The sequence below is a fragment of the Enoplosus armatus genome, chromosome 12 (genome assembly GCF_043641665.1).
Source record: "Enoplosus armatus isolate fEnoArm2 chromosome 12, fEnoArm2.hap1, whole genome shotgun sequence".
In the NCBI taxonomy this organism is placed as follows: domain Eukaryota; kingdom Metazoa; phylum Chordata; class Actinopteri; order Centrarchiformes; family Enoplosidae; genus Enoplosus; species Enoplosus armatus.
This window is the reverse complement of record NC_092191.1, coordinates 9,356,020-9,369,782: the sequence shown is the minus strand read 5'-3', so window position 1 is coordinate 9,369,782 and position 13,763 is coordinate 9,356,020. Positions and strand designations below refer to the sequence as shown.

At 39.3% G+C, this 13,763-nt stretch overlaps 1 protein-coding gene across 1 annotated transcript; it reads right to left on the bottom strand.

Annotated features, from left to right (window-relative positions):
• Positions 1-820: 820 nt before the first annotated feature.
• On the bottom strand, positions 821-5,258 carry LOC139294409 (indoleamine 2,3-dioxygenase 2-like). Its single transcript, XM_070916297.1, has 10 exons — positions 5,172-5,258; positions 4,280-4,375; positions 4,039-4,158; positions 2,655-2,773; positions 2,459-2,473; positions 2,242-2,341; positions 1,950-2,067; positions 1,760-1,811; positions 1,366-1,514; positions 821-1,194 (listed from the first exon to the last, which is right to left on the bottom strand). The coding sequence occupies exons 1-10, from the start codon at positions 5,256-5,258 to the stop codon at positions 821-823; spliced, it is 1,230 nt and encodes a 409-aa protein (XP_070772398.1).
• Between the last annotated feature and the right edge of the window lie 8,505 nt (positions 5,259-13,763).

The window sequence follows — 13,763 nt, the reverse complement described above, 5'->3', positions numbered from 1 at the left end:
AATTTATCTCAAAAATAATATTAAGATTCAAGGGTGTACAGATACATTAGGGTTTTGCAAATAATACATTATTTTATGGATACAGATAAAACCAGAATAAATAAAATGCAACACGAAACATAGCCCTTATCTGTAGCATGGCATATAAACTATTATCTCAAAGTAAAGTGCACTTTATTCTGTGATATCAAGGACTGTATGGTATGGAAGCCCATTTCTGCCAAGAAAACAAAATACATAAAAACGTTGTCTTTTTGTTTGCGATTGTAAGTCAGACATATGTATAAAACTTGTAATCTTGTAACTACATGATTTTGCCTTACCATGAGTATTTTTATTTTACTTTTCTTCAGTTTTTTCCCCCAGCAGAAATGGGCTTCCTAAGTATGGCAGTAGTCATTGTCTAGTAAAAACATTAAGGAAAAAAGCCTCTCCCCAAGATAATACCACACCCAACAGTGAGGTCACAGTGTACTGACCACACACTTGAGAACATTTCTATATCACTGCAGTAAAATTAAAACTGCTGGAGGTCAACAACATTTTCAGCTGGTATTAAACTTCTCTTCTTTTTGGATTCATCTAAGGGTAGTGGTTACCAAAGACCATCCTAAACATTTACTAAGCGTTGCAATACAGTAAGCTGCACAGCTGACCCAGTGAATTTACTAACTTGAATTAATAGCGACAAATACAATTGTCTGATGAGAATAATCATGGCGATACTTGTTGATACTTTTTTTGTAAACCTTTTGTAAATACAACCTCAAAAGCGTAGTGCATATAAAGGTGCTGACTGTTGTGCATATTATAACAAATGCTATACTTCAGTTTCTCTTGACACAGATGGCCTCTCTATCAGTGCTTTTTTGGTAGTGTTACGAACACTCTTGAGGAAGACCATGAGGTTGGATCCACCGGTCCCTGTGGTGTTCAGCGCAGTGCCCACACCTCTGAGTGGGCAGCCACTGGCACAGGCGTGATTGCCGGGCACAACGACGTACTTGGTCACAGTATTAAGGTGGTAGTTCCGTAAATCCACCAGCGCTGAGACACAGGAGTTGTAGGCCTGGCAGAGATCAGAGCTGGAGTGGGACAAGATGAAGTCTCGCAGAGAGGGACAGACAGACAGAGTTTCTATCAGCTGACGGTGGGCAGGAGGCATGTATTCCCTCATGCGTGTCAGGAAGGCTCCTATATAGGGGGAATCAATGAAGAGAACAGAAAGAGACTTTGAAAGAAAATAACAACCTTTCCTGGAAGCATTTTCTGTCAGAACAATCAACTGACTGCACAAACAGAGTGATTCATTCATGAGAAGCATCTGGGGGGGGGCGTCAAAGGTTGAAGGATATGCATCTTTACCTGTCTTATCCTCATGCTGGATGCACAGCAAAGCATCAAAGCACTGAATGGCTGAACTCTGGGCTGCACTTCCGCCTGATAACAAAATTGGCTCATTGCTCACACCTTCATACAACAGTCCCCTTGGAAGCATTGGGTTGTCTCGCCACCTAAAACAGTTCAAACCACGTACATGTACTAAAACCTCCTTTTTATAGATGCACATGCAATTAGAAGCACATGGTGCACGTTTGCATGTTAAACATACAGTGAAGCAACAGAGAAAAGTACAATAGGGTAGAAGCAGAAGGGAATATTGATGCTTTATAGTGAGATGAATCTGCACCAGATGAGTATTAATTAAAAGCATTAATAACTGCAGTATGCAGGACATTGTAACGACCCTAAAACTCACCCCGAGACAAAAATTCGCAATGTTCCATGAAACGCAGTTGGATCTACATGATCTGCAAATAGCACATATTCAGTTATTGTAATTACCTTGAATTTCTCTGCCTTCATAAAAGGCACAGCATGTAAGTTGATTAAATTCAGATTGGGCTAGGTTTTTTTTTTACACAGAAGAAATTTAATCGAAAACTTACTGTGCATGAGTTTGAAAGTTTCCTTCATCTTCTTCAAAGACTGAGTTACTTTGACAAGACCTTTCTGTATGCCAATTAGGTCTGAGGTTTTCGTAGCATGCATTACCTCCAGAGCCCCCTGGTTAGAGTTGAAAGTTTAAAATCCATCACTAACTGGCAAGGGAAAAAGACACACACAGTATGTGGATGGGATGCAAAAAAAGGAAGGGGACAGATGGACAGACAGCATCAGGCTGAGGTTCAGAAAGAGTTAACATGAAAAAGAGGAAGAGTCACAGCAGCCAGTACTAACCGTTATGCCTGAACTGGCAGCCATCTCGACCAACAATGACACTATGAAAAATCCCCTGCAACTCTCCCCACCAGGAAAGGAAAATATCAAGTCGATGTTCCTATTTTTGAAAGTAATGTTTTGAAATATATGAGCTGTACATCACATGAGTATCAGACTACAGGAATCACGTGCAATTGAGAAATGAAAACAGTGAATGACTTTTCCGTCTACTTACCCACTTTCCATATCCCTAATATGAAAAGAGAAGTGTTTTCAGTGGACATTAAGCACCAAGCTATTTTACTATGTGAGTGACTGAAGTTTAGACATACATTTTTACTGTAATGTTACTATTATAATAAAGGAGTGGACTGTGGACTATGGACATGGAGTCAAGACATTAAACAAGGCAACAAAACAACCTTACTCACCCTGTAGGATCCCTTAATTTCCAGTTGGCTAAAACACAATCTGCATAAGTCAGGATGGGTGGAAGGCCAAGACTGCGAGATACAAGCCAATAGGGCCAGGCCAAGGCTTTTGGGAGAATCTGTCAGACAACCATAATAGTGGTTTCAATCCAGTAGTGCTGCCTTACTGAGATTTTTAGCTGTTGGTCAGTCCACCACTTTGGTCAAGACTGAAATATCTCGACAACTACTGGATTGCTGTGACATTTTGGTGTCCAGAGGATGAATCCTATTGACTTTGAAGATTCCCCTGACTTTTCCCCTAGTATCAATAGTTGGTCAAAGTTTTCAGCATCTACTTAAAGGATTGGTATAAAATTAAGTACAGACATTCATGGTTCCCAGACGATGTTTCCGAGTGACTTTGACCCTGACTTTTCCTCTAGTGCCACCTCTAGTGTAGTTTTACATGAAATTTTTGGACAACTATTGGATGGATTTCATTTACTGAATTGTACTGAATGTACTTTTCTGACTTTTCATCTAGCACCATCAAAATGTAAATTTTGCTAATACTTAAGATCATAACCAAAAACCTGCAAAACTAATGAAATTCCCATCGGCTGTACTTTGTGGTAATTAACAAATGTTAGCAAGCTAACAAGCTAAACTAAGATGATGACCATGGTAAACAATCTAACTTCTTAACATCAGCATGTTACCATGTTGACATTAGCCTTTAGCTCAACGCATACCGCTAGCATGCTGTAGACTCTTACAGTCGGGCCACACATCCTGCGTGAGCAGCACTTGTGCGTCGCAGAACCTCTCTCTTTTTTTCAGCGCCCATGTTAACAGGTTAGAGCAGCCACACAGCCTGCGTGAGCAGTGCGTCTCCAGCGTGTCTGCAGCATGTGTCTTCTAGAGATCAGGAGGCTCGCCTATTTTTACCGCGTGCCACGCGTTTGTCAGCAAAAACACAGTGAAAATTATCTGTCTATAGTCATATTGACACCATACCAGCAACATTATACACATTTCACTACAGTTTCAATGTCTGTATCTGTGGAATATGTCACAGGCATGAAAAAAAAAATACTCAACACTTACAATTGAGCACATACCTCTTACATTTTTTCTGTCTAAACTAAATAAAATTATATGAAACATGCTATTATTGATGGCCATTTTCAAAGGCAAAGTCATTATACAACGACAGGCCTGGCAGCAGCAGCAGCACCGCAGTCTCTATGGACACCACACGCCTGCGAGATGCAGCAGTTCAGCGAGGTAGCCACCACGCGCCGCTCACGCAGGATGTGTGGCCCGGCCGTTAGTCTTGTATTATATCACATTGCCAGCATACCACTGACTGAAATACATCTTCATTCCATTGTTGTTTTACCTGAGCAGGTGCATATTGTCCTTCCTGCCATACATATCCCATGCTGATGAATCCCAGTGCTAGGTGAGCCAGTCTGAGCTGCCGATGGTTACTCAAGAGATGGGGACTCAAGACTGGCATCTGGATTGTGATCAGAATTTCTGGTTTTACATTTCTGTTTTAATGTCCATATTTACATTTGCGTGTTCTCAACTGTGATTGCACTTAGTATATGTAATAGGAAGTCTCTGATCATTCTCACCTTATGAACCAGATCCTGTAGTTTACGTGACTCTATCAGATGTGTGACATTATTTGCCAGGTCCAACCACACCCGATAATAGTCTGGAAGGTCAGTCTAGACGATAATAAGAATAAAATGACTTGTTCATTGTTTTGATTGTTTTTTTTTATGTTGTTGGGGGGTTTTTGCATGGGGGATTTTCATGTAGAGTGTAATCAGTAACATCATCAGCTCATGTTTACCATGGTGCCTGACCTGCATTTCAGGGAATAACTGAAGCTATCAATCAGAGAGAGAAATCAATTTTAAAAAAAAGGAAGCAGAAGAAAACTGAGAAGTAGCCAAGCAGAAAACAGGGGATGCCCAGATGGGGAATCACTGTATAAACAGACAAGTAGGCTGTGCCTAATGTAAGTAGCCTAGGTAAGTATTGCAACATTTACAAATCTATCATTCTCATAGATTTGTCCATTGTATAAGCTGTCAAATTTGAGACATAATTCTATCAAATGTCTCCTTAGAGGTAAGAGTTCGTATAACAAGGATGTCCAAATTTGGCATTTTAACTGTTTAATGTACAGTGCTGGACAGTGAGCAGGCCCAGTCATGTGAATTGCTCAATAGAAACTTGAAGAGACATGCTTTCATTAGATCAATAAGCTTCAAAACCTTACTCAAAAACAAGCCTTGTTATCTGTTTCAGAACAGAGGGAGTATGTGTGCTGCTAATAAATAAAGAAAAAGGCAATAGATAAATAGAGAAAATAGTCCTCAATGGTAAACAAAAGTGTCTCTCTGTAGGTAAGTTCAGTATTGTTATTGTCATGACATCTTGTAGATTAGTTTCAAATACTATACAGAGAGGGGATGTCTGTTGTATGAGAAAAGAAAAGATGAAAATGAAACTTACCAGTGGCTCTTCAAGGAGAAATCCCAGCTCCTCAGAAATATCAAATGTATCAAAGTTTGCCTGCAGTGTTTCTCTGTTCACCTCCATATGCTCTGCCCACTACTCTACTGCAGTAGTTTGGCTTTGAGAGGAGAATCGCTCAGTGCGTCTGACACGGAAGTTAATTGTTAAACTTGCTCTGAGCCTGCTTTTACTACCCTTTGTCACATCCTTTTTTTTTGTACTTTCTCAAAAGAGCCAATCAGATTTCTTGTCAGAGGTTCACAGAGCAAAGCTGAAATTCCCTGTTTAGTACAGTATGCAATATAAAGATATCTTCCCATTTTTGGCATTTGATGAAAGACACTGGAAGAAATAGCTGTTACCAAATAAAAAGATATTAGGATTGTACTTGCACACATTCTGCTAAATGAACCAGTGAAATATCTTTGTATGACTCAACCTTTGCAATACTAATGATAATATTTCAATCAGTTATTGAGACAAATACCAAAATATTAATACACATGACATGTTTCAAACTCAATGTACTCTGATGAATTCAAGAGAGGTAAGTATGCCAGCGATAGCCGTGGCATTTTCATGAACGCGATCAGGAACGCCTTTAAGAAATTTCTTCAACATTTGGCACACGTCTACTTGGATTCATGGATGAACTGATTAGAGTTTGGTGATCAAAAGGTCAAGGTCACTGTGACCTCAAAACAGTGGACAAAAGAATGCTAACACACAGCTAACTAACACCAACAAGACTACTATGAAACAGGAGGGCTCTCTGTCTGGAAATAAATCTGGAAATATGTCCTCAGTGGAACTCTCTTGGTGCAAAGCCTAAGAATAAATAATTTCCCTGGAAAATGGGAGGTCGAGTGATAGCCAGAGCCCAGCGCCCTGAGATATGTGACACTATTGGCTGGCCTGCACTACCATCCAGGCAGAGTGCCTCATCAACCCCTGTGGAAAACTGCAAAAGGAAGAGTTAGCAACAAACCTCTCGGACAACAAAGTGTACCACTTGAGAACAGATTTGTACCACTGCTTCAGGACCCTGGATCTCCATCAGATGACCAGCATAAACTCTCATCTTCACACAGCAGAGTAAGGACAGAGAGTCATTCTGAAAGCAAAAAATGCTACAGAGAAAGCTACCAACTGGGCCACAAACTGATTGTGGGTGATTTCGCTGTTAAAGATGTAAAAGGAATGAGCATCACAAAAGACAATTGTTCACCTCTAAACTATTTTACTTCCTGCATCACCCATCTGCTCCCTCTGCTAAGGACAAGACACAAAAGGAATCAAAACAAGACACACAGCACGCCGAAAACACTGAAGGGGAGCCACCTCAGCCCCCGCCTGAAGAGAGTTAAAAAAATTAGGGACATCAGAGCCAAGGGAGTCTCCAACCCACTTGCCTACCACCTGTGAGGATTCACCTTCTTCAGGGCCTCGCCCCATCCAGTTCTTCCTCCTCTCCAGTCACCCTCTCGCCCCTCTACAAAGGTAGTTCTGTTCAATGTTTGATCTTACCAACAAGTCATTTCTAATTAATGATCTTATCACTACCTATAATCTTGATGTTAAGCTTTTAACTGAAACCTGGCGAGATAATAGGAGCAGTGCACCAGTTCCCATTATTTGAATTTGGGTTTTATGAATGTTTCTCAACCTGACAAGAAAGGTGGTGGTGATGCTGCTGCTATATTTAAAGACTCATTTCAATGCAAGCAGTTATCATGTGGTGGTTTTGCCTCCTTTGAATATCTTTGCACTGTGTTGAAAGGCATGCCCAAAATCCTGCTGTTAACAATTTACAGACCTCCAAGGTCATCTACAAATTTTGTTGGCAACTTAACTGAACTGCTTTCTGTCATTTCAACAGATTTTGATTATCTTGTCATAGCTGGTGACTTTAACATCCACATTGATAATGTCAACAGCCAAGGACTTGTATGGACTATTTGACTATTTTAAACTTTTGATCTGTCGCAACATGTAAAAGGGCCCACACACATCCAAGGACACATGCTGGATTTGGTTATTAGCAATGGTGTTGATATTTCTAGCACTGTTGTCAGGGACAAAGGCCTTTCTGACCATTTGTGTGTTTTCTTTGATATGTCAGTTTCTCTCAACAATGAATGTCGTTTTCAAAGTTGAGGATAAGGCACACGCACTCGTTTCTGAAACAAGACAGACGTGTTTTCACAGTAAAGCAAATGTTTTATTGAAATCAAAATAACCAAATAGGCAGGGACTGGAACTGCTTTGGGATGAAGAAATATTAATGCCAAATGAAAGTTACTGAAACCAATGAAGGAATAAGAATTATGCTTCAGCAAAGCTGGGGAAACTGAGTTGAGGCAGACTGAGGCTTGCCCAAGGTTGCTGCCACTTACTTGAAGTACAAAAATATATTTTTACAATAAAACTCTCTAAGACGCATTTTAGTATATTCAGTCAGCAGAGATTTAATTTTAAATTTTAATTAAAAAATTTATTTTTAATTTGCATTGCAGCTCAAATGAAAAAATAAACTTCAGTGATTCACTTTTTATGTACTTTCACATATCTACTACAGCATGACAAACAAATCAGAATTCTGATCTCTAGTAACATTTGTTTGGGATTTTATAATCAACACAACAGCCCCATTTCACGTTTTCCCTGTTTGAAATGCATGTATTATATGGACTCAAATGCATCTGTGTTAGCTCCGCAATCAAGGCACAGTGGGCAACATTGAGATGCCAAGTGAAATTTGTAATGTCGACCAAGGCTGTGTACCAAATGTGAGTCTTTGAGAGGGTTGTGCCAGTTTCCTTGCATTACAGATCAGTGCAAGCTCAGTCCAAACAATGTCAAACATCCCATCAAGAGAAAGAATTTCCAAAAGGCTTCGTCAATCCATCATCTTCTTTAATTCTGACAGAAAAAGACCAGAACCAAAATATTTTGTTCTTGGCCTGGGTGTTCATATTTTTGTATGCTGTTATACCTTATTGCATAGGTGAGTGCTTGTTTGTGTGTCTGATCATATCGATTTTTTTTATCACGAGATGTTATGTGAAATATTTATTGTTGTCCTAATATTTAGATTTGTGACTTAGATAGTGTCATTAATACCTCTGAACTATGAGATCATATCTATGGATACACTGTAGATCCTACTTAAAATTACATTATAATCCATTATGCATTATGCATGAGTTTGATCTTATCTAATCATGCATAAAAAAAATACTGCTGGATTTTTTTCCAATGGGTAAACCAGTTTCATACAGAGGCAGCTTTGTCCTCTGTCACCGGGAGGTGCCAGGTTATTTCTCTAGGATTTAATCAGATCGGAAGTTTAGACCCATATCTGAGCTGCTTTGTCATACAGCTGCATCACAGCAACATTAGCAGAGCAATCACCTGCCCCCACCTATCATGCAAGCCCTTGTGCCTCCCATTGTCAGCGTGCTTTACTGCCACTGCCAGCAATCTCTCAAACCATTTAACCCTCCAAAGCGACAGAAGAAACACACAGGAAGGAGAGAGGAGCAGGAGGGATGAAAGCTGTGGTGCTTAAATTAATTCCAAGACCACTTACCAAGTCATCAGACACAGGGGGTGCAAAGGGACAATACATTTACTCTGCAAGGGGAGAAATGGATAAATTGGTAAAAGGGACTTGAATTCAGGACAGCATTTGTGCAATGTTATACTACAAGGGCGATACCAAGAGCAGTATCCCTCATTTCTTTCTATTTCTTGCTCACTGTCTGCTACTCTGGAGCTTGTTTTCTTTCCTCTCCTACATTCACACTGTCTGGAAGAAAAAGAAAGATGTCCAACTGGCTCGTCTACTGATGGAAAGAGAAATGCTCAGAGAAGTGTTTTGCTTCTTTGCGCTCCTTTGAGTGTTAGTTGTGTTACACTATGTATAAGAATGAGATTAACAAGAAGTGGAAGTATTTAACGTCTTCTATAGTTAACATTTTCAGAAGAAATCCCGGTAAAGCTTACTGGTCTTTCCCACCATCTACATGTACAATACATGGGCATCTAATCCATCCAGTCATGCTATTTATGCAGAATGAATGAATTCATCAAACATTGTGCCAATGAGGTGGGTAAAACCTCTCTTCAACAAGATAATCCAAAGTATTCGTCTGATTAAAATGTTTTTCTCTTAGAAATGGTGTCAAATTTACAATTAATCGTAAAATGTATTTTAACATAAACGTTGTTGTTTTTAATTAACAAAAAGGCCTTTGGCTTTGTCATCTCATGTGGCAAGTTTTGCAAATTGCCTTATTTGTAATTCATTCAAAATAATTCCCTATGCACAGTCATCCTGGCTTCAGGCACGCTAAGCAATGAAACTAAGGTTTTGTCTAAAAGTTCCCTATGAAATGCCTTAAATGATGCACCATCCAAGTGTCAAATATAAGCCTGTTTAAGTCTGACAGTCCTGTCCTCAGGGGACCTTTTTTAAATGTTGCCTAATTCTAGTTGTTTTTTACCCACAGTTGGACTAATAACAAAGTCAATTTCACAGCAGCTCACTCCTACACATTGCGCCACTTCATTTTGTGAAAGTGGTTAGTGCCTAAGAAAGTGCTGTACCATACATATTGCACTGGGGCTCATTAACAAAAGCCTGGATGATGCTTTTTGGACATACACAAGTTTTCTTGTTACTCATCAAACTCCAAAGCTGCTGTAATAATTGGCTAACTTTTCAAGATCTTTGTATTTTGAGAAAGCCTATGAGAACTATCACAACCTGAGATTTAGAGATCAACCTTTGTTGATGTTGAGGAATGCTTAATTGGGGCTAAACTGGGTCAAATTAGGGTTTTGTTCAGAGAAAGCATTATAGATGTCAGAAAATAAAGTACACTGTAATAACCATAATGAACCAAGTAAATATATGACTTTGTATATTCTTTAATTGAGTTGTTATATAATTTCATATAATTGAGTTCAAAAATGTCAATGTGAGATTTGTACAACTTTCGTGAACAACTGTGAATAATGTGAAATGTCACATGCAGTACAATTCAAATGAGTAAGCTGACCATAAGCCCTGACCCCCACCTTTACTGTTGCTACGCCTGTCAAAACTTTGTTCGCATGGTACGTTAATTACAATTACAACCACCCGAAATTCAGATTTCAGACAGACGTGGACAAAAGCAGGCTCTTCATTCCTAGCCAGCTACGAGCAATTTCACCAGCTGAAATGACAACTGTCAGATAGCTAATTAAGCAAACATTGGGTCCATAAGTTGGTTGAAAATGCTGTCTCTGGCTTACTTTGAACACAATATTTTTTTGAAGGATTCTCAAATATGCAGTTGATAGCTACATACATAAAAACATACTGCATACTGAGTAGTTACAACATAGCCCTTTGTTACTTCATGATTATCTGACCATTACTTTATGGAAGTGTTGATTGGACTAGTTGTAAAGTCCAATCAAAACTTCCATAAAGTAATGGTCAGTATTCATCAAGTAACAATGCACTATATTGTAACTACTCAATATGATGCACCACTTTACTTGGGGGTGCACAAACAGAGTAAGTCATTATTAAGTAATTAGTAATGAGCGGCTACTAGAGTGGCTCAGAGCTAATCAGGAACGACTCATTAAGAATGTGGTCATTATTCCAATTCACAGATACTTTTAAACTAATCATTACCTAATGACTAATATAGTATCTCCCAGTCTGTTCTCTAGTATCATTATCTTCTTTAGGCTATCTCTCATTAAGAACTACTCACATTTTTGTGTACCATATTGTAAAATGTTATCTTTTTACACCACAAACTAATAGTTAATGATTTGCTCCTTGGCATTGGAAGTAAGACTCAGACACTAGTATAGGTAGTAAGCTAGTTAGCTGGACATGCTAACAATTGCAGTTTACATCAGAGCAGACACTGGCTAATCCATTCCTCTCACTTTTGCTCGTGTTTTTGGTTTTGAAAAGGCAAAAAAAAGACAGGCACAATCCTCTGCACTTTTTAAATGACGAGTATCACTCCAACTGCTGCATGCACACCACTTCAGCAGCTTTGATTGGACAACCACTGTTTGGGTGAGGGGTTTAGCAAATGGTCAGTTCAGGACTTGAATATGCTAATGTGTCATTCACTGCAATAAACATCAGAACTTCCACTCTCTCTTTTTAAGAAAAAAATAGACTTACATATAAAAAAAAGAGCATTTCTGGATCTTGTTGTTCTCAATTATGTACTGTATCAATAATGTATACTTTTTAGATATACTCTTTAAAATATTTTAAGGCTCTAAGCTAAGCATTCATTAAACATTAAGAATGTTATTGCATTATTCAACCCACATCTTTAAGCTTAGATTATTTAGTTGTAGGACCCTTTTTTTATGTATGTAGTATCTTTCTATCTCAGTTGTGAAAACTATGACTCTTTTGAACAATGAGAGGTATGACAAATCCTGACAGCCAATTCATCAGTCTCCCTTGTAATCCACTGTGCTGTTGTATATCTCCTGAAGATGTCACATAAGACAAGTACAGCATCCATTGTGCTCCTGGTCATGCCTCTAACATATGGGACATGTCAACGGAGAAAGGAAGCAAAGACTAAACGTTTCGGATAAAGAACACAACCATTCTCCTCGTCGAGAATGCACACACACACACACACACACACACAACCCCTGCTAAACCACCCTCTCCATTACTTTCAACATCCACTTCCTGCCACCTTCCAAACGCACAGAGCCAAGGGTGGGTCATTCGTCAAAGCTAGAGGATGAGCTGGTAGGGGTGTGTGGCATCCATTCTGTGCTAGAGCAGGATGCCCTTCTGTATTAGTAAAGAACTGATGCTGGGATAGGCAGAGAATGCCTCCCCTTTCTGTCCCTCTTGAACTATATCCATATTTCAACTGAACTGTCAGAGAGCCCAGAGCTGAGGGCACTACTGGAGGCAGCCAGTCAGTCACCGTGTGAAGTTTGGCACTGCTGCTGCTTCTGTAACAAGGAAGTTTGCAGTAACCACTGAGTGAGTTAAATAAAAATGGTGCAATTTCAATATTTGAAGAGGAAGAGCGCACAGTTCTGATACCACTAGAAAATGAATGCTGAGATTAGATCTAAGTAAATAACTGATGATTCTAGACAGGATGAGAACAACCCAGATAAGGTGAAGGTTCACAATTCTGGAAGTTACTATATCTCTCAGTGTGCCTCATTTATCAGTATGTTCAGAAAAGTGTGTGTAAGTTTGTATGTTTTGGCTGCACGCTGTTATGTCTTTCAGTTTTTGTACACTATACTGTATTCGGCCCACATGTGCTAAAACTTCAAATTACAAATAAGACAGCCAGCTCTACAAAACATGTGAGCATATTGGTGCACATCTGTCACTTTACTCTTATAGCACTTTTCAAAAATAATTTGGAAAGGGCTTTGCAAAGACACATTCAGAAAAAAATATAAACCAGAGTGAAATGTCAAATTAAAGTAGAACAAGATGCTGGAATTATTGATTAATAATAAATAATTGAAGTGAAAGCAAGTCTAAAATTATGCACTTTCAAAAGGGAATTTAAAAGAAGATAAAGAGCTAGGTTGCTCTCTGCTCTCTAGGTTGGTTTCTGTTTTTTTAGCTTCAACCTCAGAACCACTAACAAGGACCCACCGGAGGATCTCAGGCTGCACTCAGGCTCATTTGGAGTTAGGAGGTCAGTAACATAGCCAGCAACTAATCCCATACAGGCCGTAAAATGATCATTAAAAAGCACAATGCACAAAAACTGGAATTAGGGTTATGCACTCTCCTGTTAGATCTTATATTGTGAGGGTCAGGTCGCATTGTTCCATTTAAACCAAGATGTCCAGAACTACTACACATTTTTAAATGATTAGTCAGCATGACATTGCTCAGGGGGGCTCTGAGGCAAGTGCTGGTGAAAAGGTTAAGTGTGTTTGTTTATATATTCCTCTTGACAGTGTCATTAGCAGTGCCTGTGCATTTCTTTTTTACTAGAATGCTTATGCTGCATAAAGCCGTGAGATGTTGACCTTTACATTATCAGTGTAGAACCTTTCTCATAGTGCCACTTGACTGTGACACCAATGATAGGCAGAACGTTCTACACTGGGCCAGTGCCCCCTCACTGCTTACAGTATATAAAAAGAGGCTTAGTTTTTAACCTGAATGTCCTCATTCCGGTCTTGAATGTCAGTACAAAGTTTCTGAAATGGGAAGATTTGTGAACTAACTTCTGTGTGTGATAGACTGAGACCCCATAGCACTCATGTTAGGTTAAAGGTAAGGCTGCATTGCCTGATATGAGACAGAATTGTCAATTCGTTTCACTCTATTTCCATCTTCAGTCTGACATTGCTTCCACTCGGACCGATTTCCATGGGGGAGTAGGGATTCGATTTTCCCTAACCAATCACTAGAGACCAACGTATCTGTCTGAATCTTGACAACAGCTTGACAACGGAGTTAGTCCCACCCGTGGCCCTGATTGGCAAATCATTAGTCATTGGATAATCGCTTCTTGAATCGAGAAACTGCTGTTTCATGCCATGATGCCA

What these genes read in the sequence shown, in the direction of transcription:
- LOC139294409 (XM_070916297.1), bottom strand. Translation starts at nt 5,258, where the DNA reads ATGGAGGTGAACAGAGAAACACTGCAGGCAAACTTTGATACATTTGAT. An exon ending in TTGCGAATTTTTGTCTCGGG is followed by an intron (nt 1,515 to 1,759) that starts GTGAGTTTTAGG and finishes GAACTGTTTTAG; the next exon opens with GTGGCGAGACAACCCAATGC. An exon ending in CCAGCATGAGGATAAGACAG is followed by an intron (nt 1,195 to 1,365) that starts GTAAAGATGCAT and finishes CCCCCTATATAG; the next exon opens with GAGCCTTCCTGACACGCATG.